Source organism: Loxodonta africana, chromosome 16 (genome assembly GCF_030014295.1).
Source record: "Loxodonta africana isolate mLoxAfr1 chromosome 16, mLoxAfr1.hap2, whole genome shotgun sequence".
Lineage (NCBI taxonomy): Eukaryota > Metazoa > Chordata > Mammalia > Proboscidea > Elephantidae > Loxodonta > Loxodonta africana.
Window position 1 is genome coordinate 16,343,587 of NC_087357.1, and position 12,125 is coordinate 16,355,711.

Below are 12,125 nucleotides of genomic sequence, written 5' to 3' on the forward strand. Positions count from 1 at the left end.
TTTGTCGTTTAAGAATTAAATGAAATAAAATGTGATATAAAGAGCTTAACACAGTACCCAACACATAAACAAGCATGCCAACATTAACTACTGCTACTACTAGCCAGTTGGGTTTAATGATTATTTTATTTTAATTATCTGATGGCTTGATTATTTGATTTACTAATTAATTTAAAAGGTGACATGTCAGGATTTAGCTTGTTAAAATGGAAATCCATTGAAAACTGTGGTATCAAGGATAGACTGTGATGTCGGGAATTACCTTCTTTCTCAGGCTGCTTTAAACTACTAGTGACTTCTAGAGTATTTACTTTTAATGTTACCTAAATTTGGATCACGTCTTCAGTGCTATACCTCCTAATTTTTAAAAGAAATTACTTGTATGAAATAGCACAAATATTTTATTACGTGTGTCCAATCAACTGAATGTTTTTCTTTTTCTAGTTTCTCAGAATTTTAAATTTCATTTTATTACAGTGTGATGAGAATGGCTCATGGCTTTTTTTAGTGCTAGCGTATGACTGTGTTTTAGATGGCATCCACCGGTATGCAGCATGGCAAATTCCTGAATTCTGCCTCCCAAGCAGGCAGTTTTCTCATAACTCAGTTCTAGCTTTTATCAGAAATAACAAAATCTCAGAATAAAGCTAATCACTAAGGGTATAAAAAATTGTAGATACACGTTCTTCTGAATGCTGTTTTATCCAAGTTTGGGCTCTTACAGTGGAGTTCACGGTACTTCTGAGGAGAATTCTGTGTCGAGAATTGGCCTTTTGAAAAGGCGAATTTTAGCACAGACTAACCTTTTGCTGCCCCAGGCATTTTCTGAGATACTGTTAAACATATTTTGACATTTACATTCCTTGCCAGTACTCATTATATTCCTGTTTTATTAAAGCATTTTTATTCACCTGACAGATTAAGGTTAGACAGTTTTCAATGATTAAGTGTGAACGTTCCTTCCATCACAGTGGTTCTCAGGTGCTGGTCTGTGTAGACTGCATCCAAATCACCTTAAGAAGGTTTTTTAAACTGCAGATTCCTGGGCCCTAATCCTTGGAGATTCTGATGACTTTTGTCATTTTTGGTGTTTCCATCCAGTCTGTAGAAGCTTAGTTTAGAAGTAGTTCCAGCGTTCCCATCCTGCCTTTCTTCATTTAATAATACCTGCACTTTCTTTGTCTTTATTTTAACAACTGCCTGGAGTAGAATTCTGTTGAGTGGCAGATAGGTTTGACTCCTGCCGGCTGTGACTGACTGGTTAGTTATTACCCACTAACCAAGACTGACTAGTTAGTAATTACCCACTAACCAACTGAAACTGTATTAGGACTCTCTTTAAAGCCATATCAGAGTTGAGCTCAAGGAGGGACACTTGCCAACATTTTGCCACGAATTTGTGTGGGTGGTGAGTGCACTGACCTTTGAGTCCTTCGGAGTCCTTGTTCATTGCTGGCTGTGACTTAGCTGCTGTCAACATCAGTAGATGTAGAGATTGCTTCCGCTGACCCAGCATTGAACAGTGTCAAGTGTGGCTTTTTGGTATTTATTATTTGGAGTCCCTGGTGATGCAAACCGTTACTGGACCTGGCTGCCAACTCAAATTACACTTTTTAAGGTGGGCTTACTTGACTCTGAGTCGGAATCAAATTGATAGCAGAGGGTTTGGCTTGGGTTTTGTTTACCCAGTTAAAGAGCATTGACATTTTTTTGGTTTTTAATATGGGCAGTCAAAATGTTTTCCAAAAGGGAACATTTAAAAGAGCTGAATTAAAAGAATTCAGAAGGGTTAACAGTGCTAATTTAGGGCCAGCAAGGAAGGAAGGAGGATCCTGGTTTCCTCATGCCCCCCCATGCAGGTGGGCATTATTTAAATTTAATGTTCATTAAATAGGGAGGTGAGAGTATTTACATAGTTTGCTGGAATTTTTCTGAATATTAACAAGTCTACGTATTAATGCTTGTTTTTTTCTTTCTTTCGAATTATCCAGTCCTGTTTTTCACCCATTTGTTTGGTCTTATTGATTTGTACAAATGCTTTATAATAAAGATAATAATTCACGTTTGTCATATCTAATGCAGATATTCTCAGTTTTCGTTTTGCCTTTTTATTTTGATACATGAAAGTTTTTTTGTCTATAGATTTTTCTTGATGTTTTTCTTAATAATTTGATAACCATTTAATTCTTTTCTTATACTGTTTAATATGTTACAACTTAATATGGACCAAAGTAGATTTTTGTTTCCACAGTACTAATCAGTTATCCCAGCTGCTGGTTAAATATTCACCCCCCTGCCTTTTGTGATACCTCCTTTTTTGTCTTGTCTGCTTATGACTACCTGTACTCTCCTATTCTTGGGCCAGTATATTGCTCTAATTAATGCCTAGTAGAGCTGGTATTTCCAGCAGACAGACCCTCCCCTCCAATTCTGAGTGGGAGGGCCCACTTAGAATACTTGGATGATCTTATTCATGCTTTTCTCCATATGTAGAAATTCTTTGACAAGATATATTAGAAAATTCTCTAGGAATTTTCATTAAATTCTCTAGATCATTTGAATGTATAAAATATAAAATTGCCTGCTTTCTTTGTATTTTAAGTTCTTTTTAGAAAGGAAATTTAACCTCTGTGTATGTGCTTTCCAGAATGGGATTGCATTTTTACCCCATTTTAAATTGGATTTAATTGACTTTTTTGTTCTTTGAACAAAAGAAAAATTTTTCCTTTCCAGCTGATTTAACCTCTCCATATGATTTTCTTAATGAATCATTTTCTTCTCTCACAGAATGGGTTCAGATGGCTCCAACTCTGTTTTCTAAATTTATTCCAAACATTCTCCCGCCGGCGGTAGAATCTGAACTTTCTGAATATGCTGCTCAAGATCAGAAACTTCAAAGAGAACTTATACAGAACGGTTTCATGAGGCAAGTTTTTTTTTTTCTTTTCTTCCTCCTTTGGTGACCAAATATGTCCGTTACCTGGGCCAGTTTGGCTTGGCAGGGGAGGGGTACTACAAGGGTCTTAGAAGGGAAATAACCACCCAAGAGTCAAAGGTGCTACCCGGGGAGAGGAGTTAGTGCCCTTTGGCTATGAATTTTGAAGCTGAGCTTTGATTTTATGGAAGATGCTCTTTACTAAAGAGATGTTAAAGAAGGGACTTCTCATCGGCTGGGCAGCCTCTAAGAACTCTTCCAATTCTGATTCTCTCCTGTTAGTTCTGAACATTTGAAAGAACATTGTAGAAGTTTTATAGGTAGTTATAATGTACTTTTATCCCTAAATTTTCAAAGAGGCTTTGGATTCTGTATTTCATATTTTGATTTAAAGCCTAGTTGTTTCTTCTTAAAAGGGATATCTCTTTATATGTTTCAAAATTTTATATTCCTGGGTTTTGATGTATACACTTTATTAATTTCTGTAAACTTTGCAATTTAGTATCATGCACATATCCCAGAGAATCTTGTGAAGTGCATGTTTTCAACTAAAAGATTTTTGTGACTCCCTGTGGGTAAACACCAATTTATGTCACCAGATGATTGAAGGGCACAGTAATACCTTACATTTCCATAATCCTTCCTGGTTACTTGGCACTTTTACATATCTTCTCTTATTGAATCCCTGGCAAATGCAGGAAGACACTGAGTCCTAACTTAGGCCAAGTTATGTCCACAAATAGCAGGTTGAGCTCTGACTCACGTGGGTCTGGTGTGCATACCCTTCCAAAGGTTCTGAGGTCAAACCATCTCGGGAGAACTGGTCTTGAGTTACAGCTAAATTTTCCCATAAATAATTTTGAATGTATGCCAGGTGATCTGTGTATACCTTTTATGTTTTTGTCAAGTTCACAAAAAATTTGAAGTCTTTTATGTTTTCCTTGAATGTTCGCTTTTAATTTGAGAGATGAGCTTACTCATACCTTTAAAAGTTCTTCTGAGAGCTTTTATCACTGAAGCAGTGGAGGAATATAGCTCTTGAGGATTCTCAGAGCACCTTGGGTTCACCCTCTAGGACAGTGTGTGGGACTGTATGAATGAGTCCAGAGACGTTCCCCTTATCTTCATTCTAGAACTGGAATAAGAGAACAGGGTGCAGGGCCACTTGGTATATAGTAGCTCTAGTGTAAAATTTGCTTGGATGAGATGAGTACTGACGCCATAAATAGCCCTTCTGGTAACATTGCCTTTATACATGAAGGTCTAAACATGCCACTGTTTGGCTAAGGCCAAGTTAGTCCACATTCAGGGAATTGCCTGGGATTTTTGGTGTAAATTGGAATTTTTGTTTCTCTTGAGTGGAATGCTTCCATACAACTTCTGGCTGCAATTTAAATAGGCAATATTCGAAGAGGTAATAAAATTAAAATGTTTTAGTGTACAAACTTAATTGGGCCATTTTTATTATTAAATTAACAATTTATTGTACACTTACTGTGAAGATTAAACTCTGCCCCATAAATTATTCTGATGGCACCCTGTGTAAGCTCACAGTCTCACATGCACTCCACTGAGCTCTGCGTTTACTCGTATTGGTTAGAAAGGACTTGCACAAACCACACTCATCAGCTGATGGAAAGCCAGCCTACGTCCAGCCCTTGAGGATGACCCTTCACAGCCTGCACTGCCCAACACCATGCCACCTGTGATCTTCTTTGGCTGGGATAGTTTTGGAAGATATGACGTCCGCCGATGTAAAAATAACATTGAGAATGCAGTACAGGATATCACAAGAATTCTGTTCCTGGCTGTTCTAATACGAGCAGTCATTTTATGGTTTTTGCCTACCCAGCCACAGGATTGTTGCTCAGCTTTGCAAACTACTTTTTCATTTAAGACGATGTCCCACTTACGTAATGTAGGGGTTCAGGAGAGGCAGTACAAGACTTAATGTGGACGGCACAGAGCAAGTCTTTGAAGTGTTTTGAAATAAGAAGTGAATATTGGCAGTTAGTGGACAGATTCTCATCTGAGCTGGAGTTTATGTAAAACATGATCTTGAGGTTTACAGAAATACAGAGTGAATTTATTTCAAAGCTAGAATTAACAGACAAGCTAAAAGCAATACTTTCTTTTTATTTGGTGCTTGCATAATTTAGTCAGTTTTGGGGATGGGGCTGGATTGATGCCTCATGTCAAAAATTACATTCTGGAAAAGAAGCTCATTTGGGAACTTTTAAAATGGCAGGCCTCTGCTGAAGCAGCTTCCTTCCCATCAACCTGTATGGTCCCCTTCAGAGGACGTACCAAGTAACTTTTAAAGGAAATAAAATGTTTTTTCTAAAATGATTAGTTCTGTTACCTAAATAGAACCTTGTAGGGTATTGCCGGTTTTACCTGAGTGGGTCACACTACAGTTTCCAGGGCAGCCTATAGCCTTCCAGACGTGTGAGGTGAGATAGTATCTTTGGCAGCCTGTTCCATACCTCACATTTGTATTCTTCTTGCCTCCCATTGTTTTCACACTTGTATTTTTCTCCTCTTGTTTTTGTGTGTTCGTTTTTATTTAACTGTTGGAGATTGGGAATGAAGGTTGTCTGTGGAAGTTGCAGTTCTAGATATAAAACTGTGTATTCTCCTTTTTGGTCTGCACTAACTTATTTTAGGATATTTGGTGAATGCTGCTGTGATGGTACTAGTGTGAATAACAATGTAAGACATGCGGCTGGCTTTGGCTAGGTACGGTGTTAACAAGAGAGGTGTTTAAAAAGTGGCATGGCAGAGGATCTGGTTAGGACTCTTTAGGCTGCCAGAAGCGAGTTCATACTGAACTCTGTGTGTGCTTTTCTCACCTGGGGGGGAAAAAAAACCTTCAGAGGCCTTTTGGTGTGTTTTCTTCCTGCCAGTCATCAAGGCTCCTCACAGCACCGAGCAAGAAGCAGCAGCTTCTGCCCTAGTCTTAAGCATAACCAGAAAAGAAAGTGAGAAACTTTGGTTATCTGAAAGATTATTCAAAAGCAGGAAATAATTATTTGGGCTAGCATTTTAATAATCTCTAGAGACTAAATTATTCACTGATTTGTTAATCTGACAAGTATTTATTGAGTACCTACAGTATGCTAAACACTGTTCCAAACACTGGGGTGAGCAAGACAGGGAGAGTTCCTGATTTCATGGAGCTTATACTCTAGTGTTCGGAGATAAATACTAAGCATTTAAATAAGCAAATAGCTTCAAGTAACAGTAAGTGCTAGGAAGAAAATAAAACAGAATGGGATCGAGAGTAAGTGACCGGGGCATGTGTGAAGGGCCGTTCCAGCTCATTTAGTCATGTAATGCCTCTGAGGAGGCCACGGTCCAGCTAGGGCCTAGGGTGATAAGTGGACAGTCGTGTGGTCGGTTGGAATTGACTTGATGACGGTGGTTTTTGAGTTATTTCATATTTGAAATTTACCTTTGTATATGGTGTTACAGTGGTTAGGCATTTGGCTGCTGACCAAATGTTGGCAGTTCAGATCTACCAGCTGCTCCTTGGAAACCCTGTGGGGCAGTTCTACTCTGTCCTATAGGGTTGCTATGAGTCCACTTGACGGCAGCAGGTATTATGTTTAAGTTTAATGTCTATTTTTAAATAGGTTGTTGGTTAGAATGGAGATATGATATCTGCTATACTTTCATTATCAATTGTATCAATTTGTTTCTCCTGTTTTGGGGTTTGAAGAAGTCTGTTGACTCCGTCTTGTTTTCTTGTCTCCAGAGGCGACCAGTCCCGGAAGAGAGCTGGGGATGAGTTGGCTTATAGTAAGTACTGGTGTTCCTTTCCATCTCTGATGGTTCTGTGATGTAGGGTAGCCACTGGCAGAAACTGCAGTGAGTATAACAACATCTGTCATCTTCTTGATGGGATTCCCATGAGGTACTGTGTGTGATCAGGGTCAAGCCAAGTATTCTGCAAGCTGTGGCAGCTCTGAAATCCAGTTGATGGCAGTTGTCCAGAGGCCACTAAAGCTCAGAGTCTCTAGTATCTCCTTGTTGTTAGGTGTCATTGAATCCATTCTGACTCATAGCGACCCCATGTGACAGAGTAGAACTGCCACATAGGGTTTTCTAGGCTGTGATCTTTGCAGGAGCAAATCGCCAAGTCTTTCTCCCCAGGAGCCACTGAGTGGGTTCGACCTGCCAACCTTTCAGTTAGCAGCTGAGTGCTTAACTATTTGCACCACCAGGGCTCCTTATTAGCATATGCTGACCCAGTCTCAGTTCTGATGAGCCAGCCCCCCTTCACTTCACTATGTAGATTATTCCACATAATTTTGCAGTTACTATTTTTTTTAAAGCCCCCTTTTAGGGGCTTGTGAGGGGGTGATAAGTTGGTGTCGAATAAGCAGATTGTCTACCATTATCAGATGCTATTCATACTTCTGCTCCCGTGTTTTCTCAGACAGCTCGTCAGCATGTGCAAGTTCCCGAGGCTACAGATAGTGAATGTATTGAATGTACTTTGGTTCCTGCAAAGAGGACACACTGGAGCTGCAGACTCTTCAGAGCACAGCGGGCGTCCTGTACACACACAGGAGCTCTGTCACAAAGCTGTTCTTGGGAGAAGATGTTGGACTTCTGACTTGAGTTTGTAATTTTAAAAAAAACAAACAAAAAAAAAACAGTTGCTGCTAGACTTTGGGATGATATGGAAATGGGGCAGCCTCTTAATGAGTTTATCTATGGATTTCATGAGGAACAGGCATCTTGGAAAGTGACCACTGCTAAGTGAGAACCGGCAGCCAAAATCAGCAGCTTCCTCCAAAAATATAAGAGAAGAATAATCTTTCTATTTTACAGCACTCGTTTTGTTCATTCGTGGACTTGGCTCTTTGGTGTATTGGTTTCACATGTCAAGATATCTTTTGCTTTGAAAAACAAGCAGATCATTACAATACAGTATTTTTTGCCCATAACCAAAACAACCCCTTTTAAAAGAGTTGGTCTTTGTTTAGCATTAGAAAGTCTTGTTAAAGAAAACTACTAACTCTGCTTTCGCTATACCTTTTCCCTCCATCAGTTCTCTTTTCTACTCTGTGCCTTGAGCTTTGTGCACTTTGCAACTGTGTGACCATATAAAACTTACAAATGCTTCCTGAAGAAGTTAACGGTATCAAAAAAGAACCCACCGAGATGCTAGGTGTGACTTCGGAGCACCATGTTAATTAAGTGGGAAAATAGAAACACGTTACACATTGGTCAGACTCTCCCCCTGCTTCACTATTAGCATCTTCATGTTGGTGTCAGGGACCAACTCGTGTAGAGCATTCTCACTCTCTCCCTTAACACGGTATCACCAGCTGCTGTGATGATTGTCAGTATGCTAGTTTGGGGTGGACGCCTCAGCACCAAAGCTCCCCTTTTCCTTGTGTTGCGAGTTACCCAGCAGTCAGAGCTACTTCCTCTGATGCTCTAGGAAGCAGATAATGGTTATTAAACTTAAATACAATCAATGATGTGGGGCTCCTGATCCATTGCATTTTCAATGGGTGCGATAAGTACTTTAAAAGAAGCGTGCAGTCTGCACCTGTTAAACCGGCATTCTGGAGTGTCTAGGAAGAAGTAGCACTGCTGTTTTGGGCTGCCTTCCAGCTGAGGCAGGCTGTGTTTCCTGCTCTTCTACGCCCACAGTGCTGTTTCCCTTGTGTTCTCTATAAAAAGGCTCTGAAGCTCATTCTAGTTTTTGAAATGCAAAGATGCGGCAAGGGAAAAGTGGTTTTCCTTGCGATTTTGCTTGAATCTAAGTTGAGCATAGGCTTCACTCTGGTGCTGTCAGACTGATAACATCCTTTTTCGGTAGCAGGGCTGCTGGCACACTCCAGTGTGCAGGCGTTTCTGTAGAGTCGCCTCTGCCAATTCAGTTTGTCCTTTTTGGGGGGAGTGGGGTGAGTGGGAGATCTAGAAGTGTGATTGGAAGCAAGGAAGTCATCTAATAATAGAAGCCCTCGATTTGTAAAATCCTTAGAGAAGTAAAAGAAAAGGTTGTCAGATTTATTTTTCTACGTACTTAACCAGCATTGGTGGGTTTTGTGGAGGACTTTGAATTGGACTCATTTAACTCTGTGAGCATCTTAGAGTGTATTGGTAAACCCTGACTTACTCTGAGAATATAGAACTCTCAGTATGACCTGTACCATTTGATTTGCTACATCAGTAACGTTCTAGTTTCAGGGAAGAAAATTGATACTCCATTTTATCATGAAGTCCAAATTTTCCTTTTCTCAGTGGAATTGGTTTGTTTGCCCCAGGCTTATCATTTACACCTGGAACTGAAGTCCCCTGATTGGTTTTAATAATAATTCCAAAAGAAAGTAAAATTGGAACATTTCTTTAAAGGCAGATGGGTTCTTCAAGTACCCTAATTATATACCCAAGTGGTTTTTCTGGGAGCCGGCACTCTTTTTTGGCTAGCAACGGAACTTTCCCTACGAAAGCCTTGTACTATGATGTGAATTAGCATTAAAGTCTTTGGATGCTTTTGCATTTTTAAGTTAATGGTAGAAGTATTTCTTATTGTCTAAATTTTATTGTGTATGTGTTAACAAAAAGTGGGCAAAATTTAGTTTCTGTAAATTTTTGCACAGTGTCTGCAGCCATCTGTGGGACGGGGCTTGGTACTGCAAAGCTGTGGTTGGAAGGCACTATAGAAAGGGTTACACACCCTCCTGGTGCACCTTGTCACTCACCTCGGCCCCTGGAGGTACATTGCAGGATGAAAAACTTACTTTTTAGATGAAATTGACCTTGCTTATTTAATCAGAATTCTTAACAAAGTTCTTAGTTTGCAACATGAAAAGAAATGCGATTTGCCCTCCACTGTGTATTGATGAGCACTGCTTGCCAGAAGTATTTTCTTGTCATGGTTACGTGTGTTCTTGCTAGGGAGGTGTACAGAGCTTCTCCACCTTGGTTAAGTGCTGGCTTTTGTGGAGCCCAACTCATCGAATTGTACATGCAGCTTGATTGTCTGCTTGCCAGCACAGGTGGTTGATTTGGCTAAACCGACTAGTACATATGCACAGCCTGCAGTCAGACCCTTCAACAAGAGCCGCTTCATATTGTGGTCCTTTTCAGCTCTGGAATCACCTTGAAGTAATGACCTATAATAGTAAATAGGTGACCATTGTTTTCAGAGACGGTACTTTGTTAAAGGTTGGCCTTACGCTTCAGTCACAGTGCCATCTCGTTACCTGTGTTGTCACAGCTGCACCCAGACCTGACAGAAACTACTGCTTTTCTTTGTGGGGGCAGAAAGCAAAACCTGGGATAGTGACGCTTACCTAATTGTTATTGGGGTTAAGGAAAACACAAACCTGGACTGCGTGAGTTGTGCATTTTTAAACTTTGTGGAAAAGTTGCCTTTTACAAGTTTACAAGTTCGAGGCAGTTACCCTCCCTTCCTTTAGGGGGCCGTAGGATGGAAACGAATTTGTGAGTGAATGGTTGCAGAAGGTTCGATGACCTTGGCTGGGGATGCCGCACATGCGGCTCCTGTGCTGCGGACGTGTCCACTGGCCCTCCCCTTGCTACACACCCTGCTTTCTGTCTGGTTGCAGATTTGCACACACAACTAATTCCTCAGGAAAAGTTTGCACTTGTATCACCTCGAAATACTTTGTACTGACCAAACAAAGGATCTGAACGTCTTTCAGCACAAAAGGATAACTTCAGAGTGGTGGTCTGTACCCTTACTAGCAAAGGTAACGGTGATCTAGCAAACAGAAACGGTTTCTGCAATGCTAATGTGACCAGGAGCACTCGTGTCATAGTATTTAAATAATGCTGTTTCACCTACCAGCATACCCATCCAAATTTTGTCTTATTTTTGAGGCTGGCTGTATTTTCTTCTGTGTTTGTTTTCTGTTTTACAGCAAGTTATTCTGTGATTATTATGCAAGCATCATTGCCTTTGAGCTAAAATTCAGTTGTTTAATAAGCAGCTATTAAAATAACTGAGTATTGTTTTATGAGTATACACTAATCTGAGATATTAAAAACTTTACAACTAAAAAGCAAAACAAAGCCTACATTAGCTCTCCGGCCACTATTTGGATGTTTTGAGTTGGGTTGGTTTTTCTGTGGTGTCTCATTAAGCTTCTTAGCTTGGAGTATTATGTTTACTTAGTCCAAGTGTGGGCCTCTTAAGGGGACTTCGGAATTTTAAGTCAGAATGTGAATCCCAATACTGACATCTGTTGGAGTTTATAGGACCTTTTGGGCTATGGTTACTGTTTTCAATAAGAGCGCATCAGATGAAGGTCACTTTTACCAGAAGTAAGTGGAAGTCGTAGGAGTTCATGGAGAGAAGGCTCTCCTGTTACTTTCATTACCCCGTTGAAATTTAACCCAGCTTCTGGCCACCAGAATAGATGAAAGGAACCTTGTCCTTCACAAGGGAAAGGATTCCTCTTCTGTCCCCACTGTTTCTTAACTGAGTCACTGACATGCCCCTCCTCCACTGCCTGAGACCCGATTTTGAGTTTGAACCTCTTCCCAGAGCCGAGTAGCACAGCCTGTACGTATTTCTGTCGATGGAGCAGCTGTGGGAGAGTGAAAGAAAGTGCTGATCAGAGGTACATTGTCCTAGAACCCTGCTGTGTGCTGCACTGTGCTGGCCGGGATGGAGCAGCTGTGGGAGAGTGAAAGAAAGTACTGCTCAGAGATACATTCTCCTAGAACCCCTCCTGTGTGCTGCACCGTGTTGGCCAGGGTGGAGCAGCTATGGGAGAGTGAAAGAAAGTGCTGGGCAAAGGTACATTATCCTAGAACCCTCCTGTGTGCTGCACTGTGCTGGCCAGCCTGAAATGAGCTTGGACTGTCTTGTTAAGAAAAATGTTAATGGCTTGAACAATTCTGGGAAGTTTATAATGTGGCTTTGGGGTTAAGAATTCTGTGGATTGAAAAATAAACATTTTGTATTGATTTTCACATGTCATGTCAATGTTGTGACTGTACTAACTACAATAAGACTGTGGATCTTCTCTTAGGAGGGCGTATTTTGTTAAACAGATGGCAACTTGATTGCTCTCATTAGTCCTGTTTGTCAATATTACAGCCAAACAATTCAGGAGAAATTGTTCAGATGAGAAGTTGTGGGGAGCAGTGGCTGGGAATGGAATGCTTGTGGATCAACTGAAGGTCAAACATAGGC

At 40.5% G+C, this 12,125-nt stretch overlaps 1 protein-coding gene across 3 annotated transcripts in view; it reads left to right on the plus strand.

Moving 5' to 3' along the window:
• Nucleotides 1-11,904, plus strand: part of CACUL1 (CDK2 associated cullin domain 1) — a 64,048-nt gene extending 52,144 nt beyond the window's left edge. For all 3 annotated transcript variants that reach the window (XM_064269259.1, XM_064269260.1, XM_003409102.4), the window contains 3 exons: nt 2,788-2,926; nt 6,693-6,736; nt 7,377-11,904. In XM_064269259.1, coding sequence (XP_064125329.1) covers nt 2,788-2,926; nt 6,693-6,736; nt 7,377-7,417 — 224 coding nt within the window. In that variant the 3' untranslated portion in view covers nt 7,418-11,904. The remainder of the gene's footprint in view (nt 1-2,787; nt 2,927-6,692; nt 6,737-7,376) is intronic.
• Nucleotides 11,905-12,125: the final 221 nt, after the last annotated feature.